This window comes from Rutilus rutilus (assembly GCF_951802725.1).
Source record: "Rutilus rutilus genome assembly, chromosome: 17".
NCBI lineage: Eukaryota > Metazoa > Chordata > Actinopteri > Cypriniformes > Leuciscidae > Rutilus > Rutilus rutilus.
The window spans coordinates 9,406,731-9,433,264 of NC_140230.1; the positions used below are offsets into that span (position 1 = coordinate 9,406,731).

Here is a 26,534-nt window from a genome sequence, read left to right on the forward strand (position 1 = left end):
GTGTACTCTGTCCGCCTCTGGTTAGGGAATTATTTTTATAGGCCTAGCTGGAGTGCCCTTGATCTCAATCAGAGGGCACTCCTCTTGACTCTTGTGCTTTTGCATTATGAACTTAATTTCCCAGTCTCCTTTGCCTGTGCTCATGAGTGTTGTGATTATGTTCAGCTTTGTCTTTTTATCTTGTTAATGTTTCCCTATATAATTCCTTGTGTTTCCTGTGTTCTTTGTCTGGTCTTTTCCTTTGTAGGATGTTGTGCTGTTGTTTCTCAGTTCTGCTCCCTGCTTCTTTGGATTTTCTTTTATTTTGTTATTTTGTTTGTTTGGCATTTTTCTAATAAATTTTCTCTGCACTTGGATCCTGCCTCTTCTCTGAGAGTTCATCTTAACATACATAGGCCTATAAATATAATTACTGTTATATTACTGAATGCTGGGGACTTTTTGTTGGGCTTTTGTAGTGTAGTGTAGTGCAGTTCAGTCCTGAAGTTTCACGTTTATCGAAGTTTATCCTAGCGAGTGCGTGCTAGTTGATGTTTGTTGAACTTATTTAAATGTTTATTTAAATAAGGTTTCTATTTTTTTAATAACATCGTTGTGGCGAGCAGGACGAGTGGTGTGATTGATAATGAGCGACACCTGCGCGACACACCGGTCTCTTATCTCTCACAGAGGAGCGGAAGCATAAAAGGGAGAGCGACGACAGGGAAGATCGAGAGAGGACCAGGCCTGGACTGTTTTAGTTGGACTTATGTTTTATTATATGTAACAGCAGTCGTCCGTGAGGGGCTGCTGTCTTTTACTTTCGTTTTGTTGTTTGGTTATTTCATTATTAAAGTTGTTGATTGATTGCCGGTTCCCGCCTCCTTCCCACAACATCTAACCTTGCTACATTGGTGCCAAAACCCGTGAGGAAGGAGGAACGCGCTGTCAAAGAGCCATCGCCGCTGTGGGGAATCCGCGGTACCATTGAGCAAGGCTGTGCAGAGCCTGTCGCCATGGACGCTCGAGGCGGTGCTGCCGAGAGAGGCGACTGCCATCCGCGAGGGAGTGCAGGAGTCGCCGCCATTCGCCATGGGCCGCAGCCTGCTGCCGTCCACCATGATGGGGAGGAGCAGGGAACAGGGGACTCCTGCCGTCTGTCCAAAGGAGCCGGAGTGTCGAGCCGTCCACCGAGGGCTATCCAGCACCACCGCCAGGCACCGCTGAGTTCATCACCCAGCTGGCGAAAGCCCAGATGGCAGTGCGTTGTGGGAACCGGTCCAAGATTTTTTTTCCCTATCTTATTACTTTATTACAACAATCGATCACTTACCTTGACAAGCTCCATCATGTCTTTGACAAACCCGTCCACTTCTGGACCTTCAAGTGCTCCAGTCTTACTCTAGAATCAGAGCCAACCACTAAGTGATGGAACATCAGGATATGTATCTAATGTGATACTCATACACAACAATAAACAAGACATACTGTTAATAAAGTAATAAATCATCAGTCTACTCAGATTGATGCAAAGTGAATTGAAGGTTAAAAAAATCTTACAACATCATAGTGAGCAAAGATCTTCTCAAAGTCTCTCTTTCTCTCCATTTGACTACTGGCCTGTGGAGGGCAAGAAATCATGACAGCATCATGCACTTTATCATTAAATTTGAGTGTCACAAGCAGGGGGAAAAAATTGAGATAAAGTACTCTAAATAAATTAGAGAAAAAGTACTAACATCCATTTTGAACTGCAACAGGAAGTTCTCTTGTAGAGACAGAATTCTGGGAAGGTATTACAGTTAAATTAGAAGGCAGGCAATGAAAACATTGTGGTAGCACGTGCGGATTTCACACGTCTGGAAATATATTAATGGTATCAATGGAGTAATATGGCAGCATAACATATGACAAAAAAACAAGATAAGAAAAAGCAACTGGCATGATTCACGGAGTGACTACCTCCCTGTCTGTTCGATCGCCTACCAGCAGCCACACGTGGAGCGGCACGATCACTGATGCTCACCTCATCATCACCACTAACATTAAATGCTAAATATATTCCTTTCTTCTTTTCTTTGTCCGACACCACGGCATACAGAGATGAGTGACGGACCCGCATCCCAGACTCGATTACAGGCTGCCACAACCCTCACAATCTACTGGCTTTTTATTTTTTTATTTGAATATGCCACATTTACTGCAGCCAGTACTGGTGCCACTATAACCATGAACCACAACAGCGACATCCATGAGATCATTTAAATTCAGATGAATTTCATGTCATAGGATGGTATAGGCTACTTTCAAATGAGTGTAAAGTTATCATATGCAGTTAAGTCCATAAGTATTAATTCTATTTTTTTTTTGTAATAAATAATAGTATTAACCTTATTATTAAACTTACTATATAAAACTATGTTGTCAGTGCACTACAAATAAACTGGTTCTATGCCTTTATTTTGTCATTAAAACTGATAGAAACAGATCCTCCCTAAGTCATAAGGTATGGAGTGAAAACAGTATCTAAACCTCCCACAAATGCACGCAAGAGATCCACACTCCATGAAGCACAGCAAGCATATCGGTGAGAACACTCATTTAAACAGCACAAACGAGGACATTTGACTGCACATCACATTTTCACATTATTGATACTGCTTGCAATCGTAATGCAATGGACTGGTAAATAAAAGGTTATTAAGCTGTTTACACTGTCATATACAATAAAACATCCTGCAAAGCAACAACAACAACAAAAAAAACAGCCTACCTTACACAACACCAAAGGTGGACTTGCATTTAGGAGTAGAGGGGGTAGAGATGCATTAACTTTTTTTAATAGCCCAATAGTCTTAAAGTGTTTATTACAAATAAGGTACTAAATGCTAAAAATTAATAAATGAAAATGAACAAACATTTGCGTTGCATTTACAATCCTGTGAAAATCCAACACCCCTACTTCCTGCACCTCTGACTTGACGGTAAAACTTTTGGATTATTTTGAAAGAAATCTTTTACTTTGTTGGGTACGAAATTATGTGGAAGCATTCACACTTTACATACGGGTTTAAAGACTCACTTTCCTGTTATCTGAATGGTTTTCTTAATATATATTTTAATCTCTTGTTCAAGAATAAAAAAACAGGCTTGGTTTTACTCTACTGTATATTTACATTTATGTATATGATATTTAGTGAAATATTAAATGTTTAGAGTTCAGTTGTCTCACAAGTCTCATAAGTAGCGTCCTCTGGAGGAAGACACCATATCACATCTTTGCAGGTAATGTAGGGCAGTGGTTCTCAACTAAGCTGACCATGGGACCTACATTTTCCCATAAGGGACCCCACTTTTTAAATAATTATATAAAAAAAACATAGGCTTGTGCGCATTTGTGAATCAAGGCTGCGGAGCGACCATCTCAAAAGATTCCACAAATACAAGTCAAGTCACCTTTATTTATATAGCGCTTTTTAAAATACAGATTGTTTCAAAGCAGCTTGACAGTGATAACAGGAAAATAATGCAATGAAGTTTGATTCGGCATCATAATTCGAAAATAGCATCATAATCATGCATCGTGGCGCTCTCGTGAACTCACGTCAGAGGTCCAACCAAAAGAAAATGAATAGTTGAATAAAGTCATTATTTTTGTTTGCTTTTTGCGCACAAAAAATATTGTCTTCACTTGATAAACTTAAGGTTGAGGCCTTGTAGTCACTAACTTTTCTAGGCCAGCATATGAAATTACATAGCACCCTATGAAGGAGTGAGGAAGCTCTCAGATTTCATCAAAAATATCTTAATTTGTGTACCGAAGATGAACGAAAGTCGAAGTTGAAAGTTGAAACAACATGAGGGTGAGTAATTACTGACAGAATTTTCATTTTTGGGTGAACTAACCCTTTAAGGCAGAACACCAATGCAAAAGACTTGTGATTTGTTGTGCATGAAATTACAGGTGAAAAAGGTTTTGTAGATTGTAAGCAAAGACACAAATGACAATAATGTACAATCCATGTGATTGGAATGGATCTCTCCCGTGCATTTGTGGATCCTATCAAATGTGGATTGCCTTGTGTGTGTGGATCTCTCTCATGCATTTGTGGATTGCTGTGCGTGTGCGCGTCTCACATGCATTTGTGGTTTGCCGTGTGTGTGTGTGGATCTCTCACGTGCATGTGTGGATCTCTCTCATGCATTTGTGGATTGCTGTGCGTGTGCGTGTCTCACATGCATTTGTGGATTGCCGTGTGTGTGTGTGTGTGTGTGTGTGTGTGTGTGTGGATCTCTCACGTGCATTTGTGGATTGCCGAATATGTGGATCTCTTGCTTGCATTTGTGGTTATTATATAACATGTATTACATATGATTTTATTTCTTTCAACCAAATAGCAAGAAAAAATAGCTGACAGAGCTCTGTTGGTCAGAGCTAGTGACTGTAAATTAGAAAGTTATCTGGCTCGTTGAGAACAATATATGTAGCGAGTTTGGTGACTGTAGGTAAAACTAACCCCCCACTTTAGCCAGAAGTTGGCACTACTGAGCCCCTCCCCTACATGCTAATTTCTAAGACTTTGCCCATGTCTACTGGTCGACAACTAGTATATTACGCTTGCGGAACCCCTGCAATGTATTAAAACGCAACAACCTAAGCCCTTGATCACTTGGAATCCGATATGAGGCTGATATATTTTTTAGTTTTTTTCATTATAATTTAGTTTCACACCATTCTATAGGACTTTTTTTATATAAACAAATATGAAATGTTAATATATTCACATATTTACATTAAATATAAAACATGAAAAATACACAACTGAAAATGATTACAATACAATAAACTATAACGGTGTAACAAAAAAAAAGTCAGCTTAAGGTAGCTACAAGTATTAAATGTGGTTAAATGTCAAAATAACTCCAATATCATACACCAGAGTTGTGTGGGGTGGTGGTAAATTGCTGTAACATCACAGTCATGTTGCATTGTCTATTAAGTCTATCTGCCTGAATTGTACACATTGAGTAGATTCGCTCCCTCAGTCAAAATCGAGGGTTCGAGGGTCTGTCATAAACTTCCTTCCTTTATTTGAAGTTGACCGCACTTCAAAATAGTGGTGGAGAGTCCCCTGTCTTGGCCTCATGCTGACTGAGTTTGGTGGCGATTGGAAGAATCCCCTAGGAGGAGTATATCAAATTCCAGCATTTTTGAAACAACCCATAATAGCCGACTTCCTGTTGGCTAAAGAGTGTGAAAGTTTTTTGGCCCAATAAGATATTTAAGTGTATGAAGTTTGGTTACTGTAGTTTAAAAAGGGGTACAACCATATAAAAGGCTGCGCCACAGAGCTCCACCACTTCCCCCCGCCCCCACCCCACATCAACTTGTGCCTGGCCCTGATGGCTGACGATTCCAATGTGTGTGCAAAGTTGCAAGAGGTTTTGAGCATGATAAGGGCCCCAAAAGTGACAGTAAAAAAAAAAAAAATTGTACCTTAGGAAACCAATAGGGCCCTTCACCCCTTAGGGCTTGGGCCCTAATTACACTAACGGTGCTTTATGCAATTGGCACTGAGCCTTTGCCTCTCTCTTTCAACAACACAAACACCCATACTCACTCTTAATACCAATGCCTAAACAGCTTCACATGTACAGTACAAAAGTGCTATCATTAAACACACATCACCTAGCCAGGTCATTAAGATCCAATCTGCCATCTTTGTTTTTGTCAAAAATGTTCATCTGAAAGACACAAAAAAAAGTGTTCATATTTAGAAAAACATTTACTCAAGTTAGACTCAAATAAGGAAAATTAACACAAAAATAAACAAACAAAAAAATAAGAGCACTTGCAGTCATTTTACACAGTCAATTTTTCATACCTAAATGTTGCACTTATCGCTACAGTCTTTTAAAAAAGAAGTACACCGACATGAAATGAACTAACATGAAATGCTTATAAAAACTACATGACCAGCCAAACACTACTCACTTTAGGAGAGGCTTGAGTGAGGAGTATCATTCATTTTTGGAGTGTACTTATACAATAAACTGACCTTAGCCACTAACAGAGCAGTGTACCTATATACACTGATGGATGGTGTATATACTTTTTTTAAAGTTTAATTTGCTTTAAAGGATTGTGCACTGTTGTATGATAAAAACTAGTGCTGTTAATTCAACATGTTAATTTAGTGTAATTATACAAATAATAATGTGGTTAAAAAATGAACAGTTAATATACCACTATACTCAGGATCTTAAAAAAAGCATAACTCAGACTTCAAGATGCTGAAAAACATACAATGATTTGTATGTATACATAGACAACAAATAAAAATCATGCAGATGGAATGACCTCTAAGTATTTTAATAGCTTGCATTTATAGGGGCTGAAAATCAACGTGGTTATTTAAGCGGTGAATATTTCAATTGAAAATGTTCACTTTTACACACAATTTCATTATTAAAAATGTAATAACCCATATCAACTTTCCAGACCTCATTTCTAGAATATTCAGTCCTTAAAAATTACCACCTAATTTTGCCTTCAACAGGCAATTTACAGTCTTCAATCTCTCTTGCAGGATGGGTTGTATCGTGAGAATATCTGCTCTCACATCAACACAACACGGATGCGTCATGGCTGAGATCTATGCAGAAGTGAAGATATTTTGTAAATAAATACTTTTTTTTGTGTGTGTGTGTGTGCACAAAGCATTCTTTATAAAATTCTTAGAGATGTTTAGGGAGACATCTAAAATGTGCAATGCTGGGGGTACTCATACCAGAATTGGGAACCAAAAAAGAAAGTAAAAACACATGCATAAATACTGAAATTAAATGTATACTTATTTACATATTTACTAAATTAGAAAGAAATAATTTGAAAATGAATATGAAAAAAAGTTGACCTTTGAAAAATAAACCGATATACACTGCTGTTCAAAAGTTTGGGGTCGCTAAATTTTTTTATGTTTTTAAAAGAGTCTCTTCTGCTCACCAAAGCTGTGTTTATTTGATTAAAAATACAGTAAAAATTGTGAAATATTATTCCAGTGTAAATCAGCTGTTTTCTATGTGAATATATAGTAAAGTGTAATTTATTCCTGTGATCAAAGCTGAATTTTCAGCATCATTACTCCAGTCTTCAGTGTCACATGATCCTTCAGAAATCATTCTAATATGATGATTTGATGATCAAGAAACATTTATGATTATTATCAGTGTTGAAAACAGTTCAGATTTCTGTGGAAACCATCATACATTTTATTTCTCAGGATTCTTTGATGAATAGAAAGTTCAAAAGAACAACATTTATTTGAAATAGAATCTTTTGTAACATTATAAATGTCTTTACTGTCACTTTTGATCAATTTAATGTGTCCTTGATGAATAAAAGTATTAAAGGGGCATTCCACCCATTTGAACATTGTTTTTTATTTAAAGTGGGTCGTTTTATTTAATGTAGTCGAAATGTAAAATAAATTTTGAATTTGGTGCCTTCGTGACCGAGGAAAGACAAAAAATAACTTCAGGACGCATTTGTATGAAAGACAACAACTCCCACAATGCACCACATTGCACAGCTCCGCAAGCCACTCCCACTAATCCAGAAAGCGCATATCTGCCAATAAGAGAAATCACTCTTCCGTCTACAAGGCTAGCTACCACCAGAGCTTGAAATTCATTTCACATTCACACAAAATGTCTAGTTAGTTGGCGAACTCATTACTCCTCGTTTGTATTTCTTTCGAAAAGGTGAATTATTGCATGGTACCTGGATGTTCAGTCAGAACATATGCGGTGCGAAACTAGGATAGTTCTCAACACAAATGTCCGTGTCCTCGTCTGATTCAGAGATTTCGTCCAGGAGAAATTGTAATCGTTGAAATTCTTTGCCGCAGACGGACTCTATCTCTGTGTTCGTAGTTGCATCTTACAGTCTATGAGTTGCATAGTGAGATCACCGGCGCCACCAGTCCACCCTAACTCGAGCCAGTCCGGGCTCCTCGTCCGCGGCAGGCAGGTCTTCTGCCTCGGCTGCTCTTCGCTATAATGCGGCTTGTAAAGGTAGCCACAAACACCTGATTCAAGCATCAGACTTCCGAAATCCTCTTCTTCTATATCATATTGAGCACTCTCCTCCGCTATTGTCATAACTTTACATCTGTCTCCACAGCGCCTGTTAGCTTAACTTCAAACAAGATGGAGGATATTGCTTTCAGTTTCAGAGAGTAAAGTCCCACCCACTGATCTGTAATAGGTCTGTAGCGTGAGCGGGTCCCGCCCCCTGGGAAAGATGAGGAACTAGTGCTTGTAGTCTCAACAGAAATCCCCCCCTCTTACACTTCCTCCTACAATGACGCAAAATGACGATTTTTGCATCATTGTAGGAGGAAGTGTAAAAGGTAAATAACGGATTTCTCCCGTCTCAGGGGAAAATGAGAGAGTGTTGCACGACCATTCAACAGTATGACTGGGTTTCTAACAATGCAAAGCTTAATGCAGATGGGTGGAGTGTCCCTTTAATTTCTTTAACTTCTTTCAAAAAAAAAAAAAAAAAATTCTTACTGACCCCAAACTTGTGAACGGTAGTGTATTTTAGATCAGTTTCTCAACCAGTGGGTCACGACCCCAAAAAAATGTATTTGGTTCAAATATCAAAAAATTTGAGGCGTAGCTTAAAGGGGTCATATAATGCCATTTTTGTACAAGCTAATATGATTCTTTAGGGTCTAAATTAAAAGTTTGTAATATACTTTAATTAAAAATTCTCATTAGTATTGTAAGAAAACACTAATTTTACCTGGTCAAAAACAGCTCTGTTTTCAGCACGCCGTTTCAGTGCATGTGTCTTTAAATGATAATGAGCTTTGCTCACCCCGCCCCTCTGTTCTGTGGGTACACCGTATTAGACATTCTCTGACCGTATCTAACACAATAACCACGTGTTATTCGTTATAAACGTGGGATTATGAATTATATTGAGAACGTCGTACATAGAAAACATGCCGTAATGTACCCTGAGTGTAAACCTTAGACGCATTCATCGTGAAGCCTGCAGCAAGGTTTGCAAATTTCGCAAAGATTAATATAAATACTAATATAAAGGTTAATAAAACATTACACTCACATCTTCTGGAGGTTCAGCAGGAACACGTTGGTACCGATCCGTTTTTTCTCGTTTGTGAAGCTGTCTGGTGTGAAATGATTCGCGCAAACATGAAAGCACAGACATGAAAGCACAGACGATCGTGGGGAATCCCCGTGAGGGAATCCCCGCGTCAATCCTTTGGGCATATGCTTCAAAAACAAAACTCAGCCACTGCTTCTTCAACGGCTCGGATTTAGGAACATCCAAATGACTGCTGTGTTCCTTATTACATCTAAGAACAGAACACCACAATCGCTTAGACGCCATTCTACTCCAGCATATCAACAATGGCGGACTACTATGACGACGGCTGTCACAGCTTGCTCAGGGCGGGTCTTGTGTTGAAACACGGCTGTCAATCACAATAGCGGGAGGGGCGTACGATCTTATGACGTCACAATATCGAACGGCTTCATTTCAGAGATGGTCAAACATATAAGGAGATTAAAACAAAACCACTGGATGGATTTTTATCATGATAGGATGGTTGTGTACAGGCACTGCCAACAGACATTTCAGTGCAATCAACTTGTAAAAGTGCATGTACCATTATATGACCCCTTTAATGGCCATGGGAAAATGAGGGTCCCATGGCCAGACCAATTGAGAACCACTGCTTTAGACAGCAGCTTTTCGATTCTCATAGTATTTTTCAAAAAAAAAACTTGACTTGACAACACGCTGACGTCAGACGCACGTCCGTTTACAAACCAATCAATGTTAATGCAGCCCATTTAGATGATGACGACTGGGTGCAAGTACGTCATGTTAAGTTCTTTAGTGCGCTCGAATAATTGCAATGTGAAACCAAACCAAAACTAACCAAATGTATTAAATGTATCAAAACATGAACTTTGGTTCGGACCTTGGTGCGGACTTTCAGGTGTGAAAGGGCCCTGAGGAGAGAGAGAGCACAAGACAAATGGACTGACCTTGAAATTGAACTAGAGAATACTGCTGAAAAGCTGGCTTTTTGTTGAGTTTTATTATGTTTGGTTATTTTTGAAAAAAAAACAGTACAACTGAGTACAACTGGCTTGCTGCCCCAATCCTTCTTTCCCTCACAAAATATACTACAATAGTGCCGAAACCCAGGACTGATGGTCAAGTCAAGTCACCTTTATTTATATAGTGCTTTCTACAATATGGATTGTTTACATTGATAAACAGCTTCACAATGATAAACAGGAAAACAACATGATTCAACATGTATCAATTCAATTCCGCTGTAAACCAGCTCTAAAAAGACAATAGTACTTTTAAACAGTTATTAAGTTGAAATAAGTTCAGTGTTGATTCAGTTCAGTTTAATAACTGTGAAAAGTTCATCAATTATGGAGAGTTCAATTCATCTATAAAGCAGTTATGAGGAAAATAGTTAATCCAGCTCAGTTCAGTTCTCATCCATTAGTGTCAGTGCATTCAAGTCAATAATATTGCAGAATATTAAGTGTCCCCAACTAAGCAAGCCTTTTGGCGACAGTGGCAAGGAACCCAAACTCCATCAGTGATAGAAATGGAGAAAAAACCTTGGGAGAAATTAAGCTCAGGCGGGAGCCATTTATCTTCTGGCCAGAGGATTTGTGTGAGGGGCTTATGAGATACAGTAGACACAATTTTAGTTTAAAAGAATACAAAGACATTTTTATCGGTCATAACTTAGACGTAAAAAGACGCAGACACTGGACACAAATGAAACTTTCTAGAGCACGTGTCAACCACCTGCGTTCGTGCACACTATCAAATGGAGTATGCTTTGAAAGGCTAACGTACGTGTAAAAAAACTAAGTATACTCTGGGCTTAAGTCTGCAGGGCAATCACCCAGTAAAGCATTACAATAATCTAGCATTGAGGTCATGAATGCATAAATTAACATTTCTGAATTTGACAATGAGACTCCCTGTTACAAATATAGTAGAAATATCACCTTCTACCACTAAAGATTGTTTTTTTAAACAATATTCCTTATCAGTTTAATCTCCTCAGCATCCCAGATAGTTTAGAAGAACTTGATGTTGCAACAGAAACTACTGTCTCTCTTCTCCAGTACTTCAGACACAGTTGCTCCTTTGCGCTTAAAAAAGATTAAAGAAAATAGTCCAACGCTGTGTTACAATGAGCACACTCAGGCCCCTCAAGAGAGCAGCCAGAAAAATGGAGAGCAGCTGGAAGAAAACAACACTAGAAGTTTTTCGCATTTCGTTAAAAGACAGCACTGTTGCATTCAGCAAGGCCTTAAAAACTGCTAGATCTGCTTATTTTTCTACCCTCTTAGAAGAAAACAAAGACAACCCCAGGTATTTATTTGACACAGTGGCCAAATTAACGAAAAATAAAGCTTCAATTTCATTCAAAGTTCAAAGTTCCATTCATTCATTGCTATAGGAGAGGAAGAATTGTCTAAACTCGTTAAATCATCTAAATCAACATGCATGTTGGACCCTATACCGACTAAGCTACTGAAAGAGATGCTTCCAGAGGTCATATCCACTTCTTAATATCATTAATTCATCTTTTGCAGAAAACTTTTAAGCTGGCTATTATTAAACAGCTTATTAAAAAATTACAGCTTGATCCTAATTAGTCGATTACAGGCCGATCTTGAATCTATCTTTTCTTTCAAAGATACTAGAAAAGGCAGTATCATCACAACTATGTTCCTTTTTAGAAAGAAATGGTATCTGTGAGGATTTCCAGACAGGATTTAAACCGTATCATAGTACTAATGATAACTCTTACCATCTTGTACCATGGTTGCATCTTTCTATTAGTGTTACTGGATCTTAGTGCTGCATTTGATAACATCTACCACAACATTCTTTTGAATAGACTCGAAAATGATGTTGGCATTAGTGGAATTCCATTGGCGTGGTTCAAATCATACTTATCATACTTATTAGCCTGGGTGCCAGCCCGAACCCCGCCCACAATATTTTTTGGTCGGGAAGTTCGGTCTGGACTCGCTCCGTTGAGGAGCTATTATGCCCGAACAAAAATTGTTCGGACCAATCAAATTGTCAGGGCGGGCTTTATACGATGATGGACAGATGAGCAATGCAACGTAATCGTCCACGTCACCAAAGAGCGCTTGATTTGAATTAGTTTACAACAAAGACGACTGCTGCTGGAGAATTGAGATTTCACGAGTTCACATTTACAAATAAGTCAGATAGAATAAATGCGTTTATAAGATTTCACACAAACAAGTCGATAGAATAAATGCGTATATGACGTGCTGTCCGAGGAGAGGGCTGTGGGCTCGGTAGCCATGCTCCCCCGTATTCCTGGTTGTGAGAGAACAAGACAAGAGTGAGGATTCGGGGTGGTGGAGGGATGCTGAAAAACTGTCAAGGAGTGTTAGGTAAGTTTACAGAGTGAATATGCTTCCTCATGCTGATAGATAGGGTAACGTTAGACATGGTATTGTTTGATGACAAGTTTATATTGGATTGATTATTTGTACGTGCTCCTCCCGAACTTTGTTTATGAAACATCATGTGTAGATTCCGCCATCGCGTCTGTTATATCGACAGCGCATTCATTTTAAAAGAGGAACAGAGAGCCGCGACATTTTGTTGGTTGAAAATATGAATGAAGAACATGCGTCATTTACTCCGTTGCTCTGATTGGTTGTAGGTCTATCCAATTGAGTGCAGAGTTTTTTTTTTTTCCTGGTTTGGTTGAGACACGCCCCATAATCAAATCTCTATGGAAAAGTATCAGACTCACATTCTGACTAGAATTGAGTATGACGACGTCAGGCTACATACTTATACTTATTGGACCAAAAACCTCTGCACGTAATAACCTAGAATACTGTCTAAAACTTGATGGATTTTTCTGTCAAGTATTTGTCGTCAATTAGGAACCTGGTTGTGCTCTTTGATACCAATCTTTTATTTGAAAGCCACGTTTCTAGTTCATGCATTTATGACCTCAAGGCTAGATTATTGTAATGCTCTAGTCTAGTGGGTGGTTGCCCTTCACACTGAATAAAAAAACCACAGCTGGTCCAAAACGCAGCAACTAGAATTCTTACTTAAGAAGTATGACCATATTAGCCCAGTTCTGTCAACACTGCATTGGCTCCCTATTAAACATTGTATATATTTTAAAATCTTGCTAATTACTTAAAGCACTAAATGGTTTAGCTCCCAAGTACTTGAGCAAGCTCTTAATTCACTATAGTCCTTCACATCTATTGCAATCTCAAAATGGCCAGCTGATAATTCCTAGAATATCAAAATCAACCGCAGGTGGTATATCCTTTTCCTCTTTGGAACATACTCTGGAACAGTCTTCCTCGGGACGCAGACACATTCTGTCAGTTTAAATCTAGACTAAAATCACATCTCTTTTACCTGCCATACACATAGCACATTATCAATTTCTATAGGCTGCATAAACTAGGTCAGCCGGAACCAGGAACATTTCCTATAATACCAGATGTACTTGTAACATCATAAGAAGAATGGCATCTACGCTAATATTAGTCTCTCTGTTTATGTTGAGATTACTGTAGTCAGCCGGATCTGGGCCGTACCCAGATCAGATGGAGGACCTGTGCCTAGACACGACCACAATGCAGCCCTGAAGTGTCAGCAGAGATTGTCAACTAGACAATCCCCTGTGAAGACCTCATTGACACGACAGCCAGTGGCACAGATCCTCAACATAGCCCGTCCCATACCAGGGTGATGAATCCGATCTTCAACCAGATGGAACTGGATAAATATACCGATTCCAATCTGACTTCTGACCTGTAATGCTGCTTGAATCATAATCATACACTGTTTGTTTGTTTGTTGGCCAGAGGAGAACTGGCGACAGAGCCTGGTTCTCTTACGAGAGGTCTCTCGTACTGCGTAAGATATCTTACGCTAGGGGAAAATCCTTTTTCCGCGAGATATTGAAGCCAAAAATTATCCTTAATTTTTTAATAATGCAAAACTCGTTGCGGCAGCATACAGACATAGGCAAGACAGCTCGCGCGCCCATTGGCTGCTCTGCGGCAACTGCAGCAGCCTATCGAGCGAGGCATGGCGTGACATCAGACCCAATGAGGGCGCTTCGCGCCCGCTGCGTCACATCCCGCCGAAACGGGCGTGGCCTAGGCCTATAAATACAGCTCGCAGGCAGCTGATATCTGATTTTTCATCCTTCAAGCGAAGCACGCGCATCGCTGGATCCGGAGAGAAGCCGCGCCGTCTGAAAAAGCCTTTCAGCGGGACGAGTCGACACTCTGAAGCCGCTGGCCGCGCCGCCTTCAGTCGCCTTCCTGCTGTGCTATCCGGCGTTATATCCTTTCTCTGCTACTGTGTTTTGTGTATGTGTGTGTGTGCTCGCCGCCGCGACACACACTCTCATTGCACTAAAAGAGCCGGGTGTCTTTTTCAAGACGCCCCTTTCCTGAGGATCACGCAGCTCTCGCGCTCGCTGACGGCGACTGCCCTCACTGCGAGCTAGTTACTGCCTGTGGTGACTCTTAGGACTCACCTGGCATCCTTCTCCGAGACTGCTCCTCCGGATCTCCCGGTCTAACGGCAGATAAATTATGCCGCCAATGCTTCGCTCTGTCAGTTCCATGAAAGGCGACTGCAGATGTGCATTTTGCAGCCAACGAGCGCATTGTACAACCCGCTCGCCTGCACCCAAACACCGTTTCTATGGTTCCCGTGCGTCACTGGCGAAAGGAGAAGAGAGTGTTTTTAGTCCCGCTGCGGCCGGGCCGACTTCCATTTCTCACACATTTCTCATTCCCCTCTGAAGTTCGGGCGACTGGAAATGTCAATATTGCAGTGAGCAAGCCTGTTGTAATACACGCACGCCTGCAAACAAACGGCGGCATGTTGACGCTCTCTGTTTCTATGGCAACTTCTCGCTCGTTCAGTTCCAGTAAATGTGACTGTTCCAGTGTATTCTGCAGTAAGCAAGTCGGCGACGCAGCACGCTTGCCTGCACACAAACGGCGCTTTTACGGCTACCCAGATAAATCCCATAAGAGTGAATTTTCTGGTGTCCCGGCCACGGCCGATGGTGTTTTATGTGTAGAAAAAATGCCCACTGCCCAGTGCCCATTCCTACACACAAGCACAGCCCGTCACACAGGGCTCGCGCACATAAAATCGACTCAGATCGATTGCGCATTAAACGTGGTAAATGTGCCCACTACCCAGTGCCCACAAACACTACGTTCTGCATGTCTCAAGGTTTCTGTAAAAACGAAACCAACGTGCATTCGCTTCACTCAAGCGGACAATGTTTTCAGTGTGGTAAATGTGCCCACTATCCCGCGCCCACATCCACACACAGACATGATAGTTCCTACGGGACTCGCCCAGCCCTCCCCCTCTCGGTTGACCACCACAGAGGAGTCGAGCGCGGGCAATCTGCCCGCTGTTATCAGCGCGCCCCCTGCCTCAAATGTCATAAGCGCGATGCTTATGTTACAGCACACCGAAGCTCAGGCACGTGCACAGGTAGGGCTCAACCTGTGCAGAGCACATGCCCTTTTTGCCCTTACACTCCGAAGTGCCCTTTTTTTGGTGGTGTTTTATTTTTATTTTTATTAATGCTATTGGTCACCCTTTACGTCTGTCTGTCTGTTTTACAAATATTTAGCCAATGAAAGTTCTTAAAACGAGCTTGTGTAAATCTTATTCGATCCTCAAGCTGTCAGTAAGCTGATAACTCCGCCCCCTCTATATTCACTGAATCAACTGAAGTTCTACAGCAGCCGCACAGTAGACAGCAGCTGAACGAAGTTTTGCGAAGGGTAAATAAATATCTTGTTGTTTGAATATGTACTACTAAACACTGTCTATAAAGGCTCATATTTTATTTATTTGATGTCTGATTCACTGACTGAGACATGTGGGACGTCGCCTGAGAGAGAGGTCTAGGCTAGCATTTGCCATCTAGTCATAGCCAATACATAGCCTACACTTAAATAGCCTGTGCGTGCATACAGTAGCATTTCATCTTTTATAAAATGCGATTTTGGCCAAATGTATTTTACAACAGGAAAAACTGAGCGCCCCGCCTATATAGCTACAACAAACTAGTTTGTAACCTGTTTATGAAAATGTAATGTGATGCCGGCAGGCGCCGGCGCCGTTTTAATGACGGACAAAAAAATAAAATGCACATTTGCACACATTCGCTGGTCAAAAACTATATATTGATAAGTAATACAACAACATATAATTTGTTTTTACCATCGGAAAATGATAACAGGTGCGCCCCCGCGCTGTTTCACACACGAGTGATCCTCGTCACTTAGGTAACATATATTTCTAAGAAATTTCTTCTTTGATTTATGATTGCTGATACACTTAATTTATTAACATTTAGGCTAATCATGTTATGGTAATAATATTAAATTATGGTTAATTCAAGCCTGTTAATATGCACGTATTCGCTATCTAGCTAATTTTTTAATCTATAGTATTCTATACTCTCCGCTCGTCCTCACATGTATAAAATGTAGTAAAACATTGTTTTTTCTACAGTAATGTTGTAGTAGTAACTAAAAAAAAAAAAACATTACAGAAGATCACTGTGAAATCTTTATATTTTATCATGCAGAATGTAATTCATGATTTAATTCAGTCCAAGGCTTCATTTATTTGATCCAAAATACAGCAAAAACTCTAATATTGTGAAATATTTTTACAATTTAAAATAACTGTTTTCTATTTGAATATATTTTAAAATGTAATTTATTTCTGTGATCAAAGCTGAATTATGGTTGTTATTAATCGTGAATAAATCTAAAGCTTTTGAGACTATTATTTTGTGTTATTGAATTTGTCATGAAGATGTGACCATTTCTTCCTTTTATGTAGGCTTACTAAATAATCTTGATATAAAAATAAATTAAAAAAGGGAGGGGGTGCCCTTTTTCAGTTTCAGCACATGCCCCTCAAAAGGTCTGTGCACGGCCCTGCCGAAGCTTCTCTGTCGCTGAGCGAACGGAGCGCGATTCGTATTCAACCCCTAGCCATTCATGCAGACGCATGGGCAAAGCTGCCTGGGGTTTCGAAGTGGGTGCTAGACATTATAAAAGGAGGCTATTCGCTGCAGTTTCGCCGACGCCCTCGCCACTATACGGCGCGCGTCGAGACCACGGTGAAAACAGAAGTAGCACATTTACTTCGAGCCGAAGTTGCGAAACTATTGAACAAAGGGGCCATAGAGCCTCTCTCTCAAGTTCAGAGCGAAGGAGGGCTATACAGCAGATACTTCCTGGTGCCGAAAAAAGACGGAGGTCTCAGACCCATACTAGATCTAAGGCAACTGAACAGAGTGCTTGTGAAGCGACAGTTCAGAATGCTCACGACCAGAAAAATCCTTGCGCAGATTCGCCGAGGAGATTGGTTTGTGTCAATAGATCTGAAAGACGCGTATTTTCAAATACAGATAGCGTCACGTCACAGGCGATCTTTGAGATTCGCCTTCGAGGGCCAGGCATATCAGTACACAGTCCTGCCGTTCTGCTTATCCCTAGCACCCCGTACATTTACGATGTGCATGGATGCAGCGCTCGCACCCCTCAGACTACGGGGCATGCGAGTACTGAACTATTTGGACGATTGGCTGATTCGAGCTCAATCTCGCTCAGAGCTCACAGAGCACACAACCATTTTACTCGATCACCTCGAGAATTTGGGTCTCAGAGTCAATTGGGCGAAGAGCTCTCTGTCCCCCAGTCAGATGATATCTTTCCTGAGCACAGAGCTGGACTCGCTGTCCATGATAGCACGGCTATCACCACAGCGCACGGTAGACATTCAGCGCGCAGCAAGCTCTTTCCGCTGCGCCGCATCTGTCCCGCTCAAAAAATATCAGAAGATGCTAGGTCTCATGGCCTCAGCATCATCAGTGCTTCAGCTGGGCTTGCTCCGCATGCGCCCACTGCAGTTCTGGCTGAAAGCGCGAGTGCCACGCCGAGCATGGACCTCCGGTCTGCTTCGTCTCAAGGTCAATCAGAAGTGCATCGCAGCTCTGAAACCTTGGAAAGCAAACGACTGGTACCAATCAGGTGTAAGCCTGGGGACTTCCTCGAGGGTGAGGGTGGTGTCTACGGACGCATCCACCTTGGGATGGGGAGCGCTGCTCGAGGGCAGACCGTTCTTCGGCCAATGGTCAGAACGGGAGAAGCTTCTGCACATAAACTGCCTCGAAATGTTGGCAGTAGACAACGCGCTGACGCGTTTCTGTCCCCAAATAAAAGGACGCCACGTCCTGGTCCGCTCGGACAACATGTCCTACATAAATCGCCAGGGCGGCCTCAGGTCCCGGAACCTGCACAGGCTAGCAGAACGCCTCCTGGTATGGGCTCAGCGCAACCTGCGCTCGCGGAGAGAAGCGCACGTGCCAGGGCTCCTAAACATAGGACCAGACAGACTGTCCAGGAACAATGTTCCGGCAGGCGAATGGTCTCTACACCCACAGACAGCTGTGGAAGAAATTCGGCAGAGCGGAAGTAGACCTGTTTGCGTCTCAAGAAAACACTCACTGTCTGGAATTTTTCTCCAAGAGCAGGGACGCGCTGGCTCATGTATGGCCCCGCCGCCCGCTCTATGCTTTTCCCCCGTCTCTCTCCTGCCTCAGGTGATAGAGCGGATCAGGGAAGAAGGATGCTCAGTACTGCTCGTAGCACCGTTCTGGAAAAACCAACCTTGGTTCCCAGTTATGATGCAGCTAGCGAGCACTGCCCCGTGGCCAGTGCCAGTGAGGAGAGACCTCCTCTCCCAGGCCCACGGCTCGATTTGGCATCCTCACCCAGAATTGTGGTCCCTTCATGTTTGGGCCATCAACGGGTACCCGCTGAACTCCCAAAAGGAGTGTTAAACACGACCACGCAGGCTAGAGCTCCGTCTACGAGACGTCTCTACTCCTCGAAATGGTCAGTGTTCTCGGGCTGGTGCGCAGCCCGTGGCGTGTCACCCACAGACTGTGGGGTGACGGAGGTGCTTTACTTCCTACAAGAGCTGCTGGATAAGGGCAGGACCCCTTCCACGCTCAAAGTCTAAGTGGCGACTATAGCAGCGTTCTCGAGAACAACGCTTGGTCAGTCAATAGGAAGGAACGATTTAGTCATCAGCTTCCTTAGAGGAGCTAAGAGACTGAATCCTCCCAGACCTCCCTCAGTCCCCGTATGGTACCTTTCTACGGTGCTGGAAGCCATGAAAGGTGGCCCATTCGAGCCTTTACAGACGATTGATCTGAAACACCTGTCTTTCAAGACTGTGTTTCTGCTGGCTCTCGCTTCAATGAAGCGCATAGGGGACTTACACGCACTCTCAGTGAGTGCGACGTGCATGGAGTTTGGGTCTAATGACTCAAGAGTTATACTCAAACCTAAGCACGGTTATGTTCCAAAATCCCTCAACACACCGTTTAGGGCGCAGGCAGGGACGGATTGACAATCTGTGCGTTCTGGAAAAGTCCAGAACGGCCGTCCAACCGAGGGCCGTCGGCACAAAAAAAAAAAAAAAAGTCTAATAAAGCAGTATTAACAGCCAACAGCAGGGGCACTAATATGATCACTTATGCTACGTGTAAAAAACAACAACTGAGGAAGAAGAGTCGGCCTATAGCCACTGACATTTTATAAGGCTGCACTTTTAAATTTGCTTACATTATATTTGAATAGCTGTGGTCTCCAACGTGGTGCCTGTGAGTTGCCCGCTAAACACATTCTATAAATAGCCCCAACTTGCCGTCGGGGTTCCAGACTTCGAATAAATGGTATAATTTTGCGACCTTTTCAACTAAACGTTTCAATTTGAACTTTTGCCTCTACAAAATTACCCAACTCTCTTTGATTGTACGCTGTCATTTGCGTTGCATATGAGAAACATCAAATGGCAAACGCTTAAAAAGCGGAACAAAACTTGTTTGATCTGAGCAGCGCATTATCAGCTCGGCCCAAAAAACAGCGATCGCGGACAAAGCTGATCTCGATCACGCGAACATTATTACACAGAGCTGCGCGATCCACTGAGAACCATTTCAATTCAGCGCAGAATTCTCTATCTCTATTATAAACCACAAATGACTATGTGATTTAAGCTTGTAAAAAGCCAGATGAAACAGCGCTGATATTCTCAACATATTGACGCAAAAAAAAACAAAAAAAAAAAAAACAGGCGAAACATTGTTCCGAGAACAAACCAGTTAGAAGACATTACACACCAAAACTTATGAATTAACTATTAAAAATGATGTTATATTAATACAGTTATGTATAAATGTATTAAATGTAATGCAGTAATGTTTTTGTTTAGAAGTTATGGCAGTTTATTATTATTATTATTTTTTTATTTTTTTCATTTATATTTATACTAAATGTTTGGGCTACTGTTTTTGATAACACGTACAATAGGTTTATAGAAAATCAACAAAAAAAAACTAAAAAAACTAAATAAATAAATAAATTTTCATAAGTTTTCAGGATTTTTTTTAAACGCTTTTAAGTCTGAACCAGAATATCAAGATATTTTATTATTTCCCATATGATGGTGAAAAGTAAAAAAGCTTCACCATGTTATGTATAATAAATATTGGAGTATAACAAATAAACATTCCTTCTAGATGTAGCCCTTGCACACAAAAAGGTTGGAGATCCCTGGTATACAGTAGCCTAACTATATGTTTTATAATTAGAAGTTTGTGTAATTTGGGTTACTGTAGCCAGTGACATTTCATTATTTGTATTTTATGGCATTGTACATTTTTTGTTTTTATTTGAAGGCTGAGGCTTCATTAATAAACACAACCCCAATTATCATCATTGGTTTTGAGATGTTACTTGCTGTGAATACCTGTCTGATAGGCTACAGTATTGTGGCATAGTATCAGGACATCCTGGCTAGTGTCTGTCCCACACGGCTAGAGGCGAATGACCGGATGATGGGCCTATTTGGGAGAAAGTCCAGGGCTGTTTTTTAGCCCCAGTCCGTCCCTGGGCGCAGGTCATTTCCCTGTCAGCCCTACCGGTCCCTGATGAGGAGGGAGGCGCGAGCCTCCTCCGCCCAGTCAGGGCATTAAGAGCTTGTGTGTCTCGCTCGTCTGTTTTCAGACAGACAGAGCAGCTCTTTGTTTCGTTCAGCGGGCATTCTAAGGGACTAGCCGCGTCGAAACAGAGCCTATCCAGATGGATAGTTGACGCTATTGCGCTAGCGTACGCTTCCAAGGGCATGCAATGCCCGTTGGGTGTCAGAGCACACTCCACGAGAAGCATGGCTTCATCGTGGGCCTGGTCAAGTGGGATTGCCTTGCAAGATATATGTATGGCGGCAGGCTGGGCCTCCCCGTCTACATTTATAAGGTTTTACAACCTAGAGGTTCCCGCCCTGCAGGCCAGGCTGCTGTCGGTCTAGATAACCAGTATTGTCTGTCCTGATGCTATCAGCTCAGAATGCTGCGTCTACTAAGCACAGCTCAATGATCGACAGTGTAAAAAAAAAAAAAAAAAAACAGCACAAAGATGTGTTTTGGCCAAACTGTATAAGACCCACATTTCCCCATCAGTTCAGGCCGTACCCCGCCCTGTATGTAGAGTTCTCAACGGGCCTGAAAATAACAACCCGACCCGACCCGGCCCGTGGCTTTTAAAGCCCGGACCCGATGTAACCCGACACATCAACATGAATTATCTGGCCGAACCCGGCCCGCGGCCCGACGCTGCGTCGGATTTTTTTTTTTTCTCATACACGTATTATCATGACCAGCAGACGGAAATTCAAATCAACCTTTAATGTTCACGCCTTTTAACAATACAAACAACTAAAACAATAAACTTTAAATATATAAATAAGAGCTGCTGTAACCCATATGTGTGTGTGTGTGTGTGTGTGTGTGTGTGTGTGTGTGTGTGTGTGTGTGTGTGTGCGCGCGCGCGCGCGCGTGCGCGTGCGCAACGAATGCGACCGTAGCTGGCCTGTTAGAAACCATAGACTGTAAGTTAGAAACATAGACTGTAAAAAATGGTTAGAAACAATTAGAGTTCTCAACGGGCCTGAAAATAACAATAAACTTTAAATATATAAATAGGCTGTAGTAGCGACGGTGAATTCACCTGAGGCAAGTTTACCTTTCACCAACTCCATCTTCTTCTCCAGGCTAAAGGCGTGCACGCAGCGGCGTTAGGTCTGCCCCCGCCCCTCTCCGTGATGCGCTTGCACGCAGCAGCCAGACTTTCTTTACGGTGAACAGCAGCGATGATTAATAAATGTTTTTTTTTTTCACTGACTGGAAAAGATTAAGCCCGAGGTCCGACCCGACCCGAGTCATTTGATTATATTTTCGACCCGAACCCGGCCCGAACCCGCCCCGAACCCGCGGCTCCCGTCGGGTTTGTCGGGCCGACCCGACCCGTTGAGAACTCTACCTGTCTGTATGATGTAATTCGCGTCTAAGCGACGCTGCTATACGCGGAAGAGTGCGGCTTCGCCCCTCCCTCTTCCTGGACTCCCTGTGAGTTCCCTGGGTGATTGTGCACTATTTGAACCCCGGGCTTTCGCCCTTGGGTCTTTGGTGTCAGATCCCAGCACGCACGGCGTCTTGCATTGGGTCCCCTAGCGTAAGACATCTTACGCAGTACGAGAGACCTCTCGTGAGAGAACGTACTCGGTTACTAACGTAACCTCGTTTCTCTCTAGTAGAGGAAACGAGTACTGCGTATCTCTCCGTGCATGCACACGCTCTGGTTGCTTCGATGACGAAGCGCCCTCATTGGGTCTGACGTCACGCCAGGCCTCGCTCGAAAGGCTGCTGCAGTTGCCGCAGAGCAGCCAATAGGCGCGCGAGCTGTCTCGCCTATGTCTGTATGCTGCCGCAATGCGTTTTGCATTATTAAAAAATTAAGGATAATTTTTGGCTTCAATATCTCGCGGAAAAAGGATTTTCCCCTAGCGTAAGATATCTTACGCAGTACTCGTTCCCTCTACTAGAGAGAACCGAGGTTACGTTAGTAACCGAGTACGTTTCCCCCAAGGTTTTTTTTCTCCATTCTGTCACCTGATGGAGTTTTGGCTCCTTGCCAGTGTCGCCTCTGGCTTGCTTAGTTGGGGACACTTAATATTCGGCAATATATATAATTGACTTGAATGCACTGACACTAATGGATGAGAACTGACCTGAGCTGGACAATGACATCACCGTTTTCTCCAGAGCTGCTGTATAGATAACTGAACTAAATTAAAAACTAATGATTTTTACAACCAAAATAAATCAACACTTAACTTACTTAAGCTGGACAATTAAACTATTTTCTTCTTGAGCTGCTGTACAGCCGAAACAAACTTTGTTGCATTATTTTCCTGTTATCACTTCCTGCTATCACTTTCCTGTTATCACAGCTGCTTTGAAACAATCTGTATTTAAGCACACAATAAATAAAGGTGACTTGTCTTGACCCTTATTTTTCTCAGTTCTGTGTCCTGTATTGTATTTACATGTTAATTCTAAAGCTGTTGCATTTTTTTTTATTTTTTTTTGTGGATTACCTTTCTTTGTTTTCTTTTGTAAATAAAGTGTGAAGCTGCAAACAGAACCTTATCTCCTCTTCCTTGCTTGCCAGTCGGGATATACTGATTTTTAAATAATGAAATTGTGATTTTATTTTCAGTTTAAATATTTAGTGCTTAAATATAAAGAGGGTATATTGAATTTGTCAAGCTATGTGTTTTAAAGGTTAAATGTCCTTTACAATTAGGTTTATTGATTAATTCACTCAATGCTTGGGAGAAACTACCCCTAAAGAGAAATCTCTAAAGCGGTTGTTTTAACATTGTTTTTAACTGCCTATTTTGAATGCATGTGTATTATTTTTTGCATTCGATTATTTCAATTGGCAACCAAAAACATATTGAAACCGAGACTAACATGAAACATGAGCTCAATTTAAAGGGATACTCCACTTTTTTCGGAAATAAGCTCATTTTACAACTCCCCCAGAGTTAAACAGATGAGTTTTACCGTTTTAGAATCCATTCAGCCGAACTCCGGGTCTGACGGTACCACTTTTAGCATAGCTTAGCACAGATCATTGATTCTGATGAGTCCAGTAGCATTTCTTTCAAAATGACCAAAGAGTTTCAATATTTTTCCTATTTAAAACTTGACTCTTCTGTAGTTAAACCGAGTACTAAGATCGACGGAAAATGAAAAGTTGCGATTTTCTAAGCCTATATGGCTAGGAACTACTCTCATTCCAGCGTAATAATCAAGGAACTGTGTGGCTGTACCATGGGTGCAGCAGGCGTAATGATATGACGCAGCGCCTGAAAATAGTCCCCAGCTCGGTAACTTCTTCCAACGTGACCGGGACTTAGTTTGTCTAACCTATTAGACCTATTTTCAGGCGCTGCGTCATATCAGTACGCCTGCTGCACCCATGGTACAGCCGCACAGTTCCTTGATTATTACGCCGGAATGAGAGTAGTTCCTAGCCATATAGGCTTAGAAAATCGCAACTTTTCATTTTCCGTCGATCTTAGTACACGGTTTAACTACAGAACAGTCAAGTTTTAAATAGGAAAAATATTGAAACTCTTTGGTCATTTTGAAAGAAATGCTACTGGACTCATCAGAATCAATGATCTGTGCTAAGCTATGCTAAAAGTGGTACCGTCAGACCCGGAGTTCGGCTGAATGGATTCTAAAACGGTAAAACTCAACTGTTTAACTCTGGGGGAGTTGTAAAATGAGCATATTTCCGAAAAAAGTGGAGTATCCCTTTAAGAAGCATGGATAGATATGGATAGTTGAAAAGTTTAGGTTTATACAACTAAAATAAATGCATGGTGCATAATTGAAAATAGCAATGTTACCATGGCATCTGTGTATTCTTCCAACTTGTTTGAGGAAATATTCTTTTTGTGCTGCTCAAACAGGTCCTTCAAGAAACCCTGCCATGAAAAAGAGGCATTTTATCTTTACAATTATGATGACTAGACTAAAACAAAACAGAAAAGAGAAGGTAAGAGAAAGAAGTGATTGTACTATTCTCATCACAATTTCATAAAAATATTTCAGAGCCCCTAAAGTGACTTTTGAAAAGAAAAAAAACTTCCCGTGTGTACCGTTTTCTAAACTTCTACGTAAATAACATAATTGATCATTACATTGCAAAATCTATTGATAATCTATGATTAAGATGTTGTCACATTTCTGTAATCAATTTGGTGCTTGGTGTTTTGTGAGAAACAGTAGAACGTTAACTTATGAGAAAAAGTCAGTTGTTACCATTCTTGACAAGGACATCGAGGAGAAACGCGAGCTGTTAAACATGAAAGTTAAACATGCTTCAAAACACGCTTTAAACTCATGTTTAATGTGATATGTTCATTCTTACATCTACTATAAAACAATGTATTGTTAGTCCCGAGATTCTTCACGTAAGTGAATAAATACATAGATCCGCAACCAGCATTCATATAACCTAATGGTCTGGTAGTAGAACTTTTGTTAAGTGTTAGATATTCCGTATTCTAATCTGCCCTCGTATAGTTTTATACAAATCAATTCTTTAATAAAAGGTCTTAAAATTGAGTATATAGTTTACCTCACTAAAATAAAAAAATTTCATCAATGATTGAATGATCAAGTGCAGGATCAATGATCAATGATCAAGTGCAGGAACACATGCGTGTACATTTTGTTTTGTGATTTCTCTGGAAAGAATTGAGTCTCCACAATGGCATTAAGTGATAGATTGACGCGATCATCTATGTGAAGACTGCATGAGCCAAAAGAGGAAGTTCCGCTGCCACTGATAACATTGGCAACGAACACTCAGCATGATTTAAAAAACAACACATTAAAGCACCAGATCGCCTCTTATTTAAGACAAATAAACGTCAACTGGATATGTTTCATTTCCATTAGGTATCTGTGCTGCAAAATTTTTCACCCAAAAAAATGGTGGGGACAATATCAACCCTGGCAAAAAGTGGTGGACATGTCCAACCCTCTAATTACGCTTGGAATATAAATCTCGCTGTGAGTCATGTGTGTGCATTTACCCTGAGCTCCACAGCTGATATGTAACCACTGCTGTCAGCATCATGTTTCCTCCAGATCTATCATGGGAAATGTGGAAACTTTTTTAAATGGAAAAGTGAAATGAGAGTGTGATTATGTGAAGTGAAAGGTTACCTTCATAAATTCCACACTGTTGTCTAATAGAGCCTCTCTACGAAAGATAAGAAGGAAGTTCTCATCCTCGGGCAGGATCATATTCGCCATCTAGTATACATGCATGCACACACACACACACACACACACACACAAATTACATGTTTACTGTTTAGTACCAGCTAATAAAGAGGTTTAATCATACTGAAATCAATTATGCCACCACTCATAAAAGTGAATTACTTC

The 26,534-nt window shown here is 41.3% G+C and overlaps 1 protein-coding gene across 3 annotated transcripts in view; it reads right to left on the reverse strand.

The window, feature by feature from the left end:
• scgn (secretagogin, EF-hand calcium binding protein) overlaps positions 1-26,534 on the reverse strand; it is a 38,688-nt gene that overhangs the window by 3,625 nt on the left and 8,529 nt on the right. Inside the window, exons 4-10 of one of the 3 annotated variants that reach the window (XM_084385853.1) lie at positions 26,310-26,399; positions 26,177-26,233; positions 24,983-25,060; positions 5,669-5,724; positions 1,719-1,764; positions 1,540-1,599; positions 1,313-1,381 (exon numbers count right to left, since the gene is read on the reverse strand). In XM_084385853.1, coding sequence (XP_084241979.1) covers positions 1,313-1,381; positions 1,540-1,599; positions 1,719-1,764; positions 5,669-5,724; positions 24,983-25,060; positions 26,177-26,233; positions 26,310-26,399 — 456 coding nt within the window. The remainder of the gene's footprint in view (positions 1-1,312; positions 1,382-1,539; positions 1,600-1,718; positions 1,765-5,668; positions 5,725-24,982; positions 25,061-26,176; positions 26,234-26,309; positions 26,400-26,534) is intronic. The other 2 variants (XM_084385854.1, XM_084385855.1) reach the window with 2 other exon arrangements.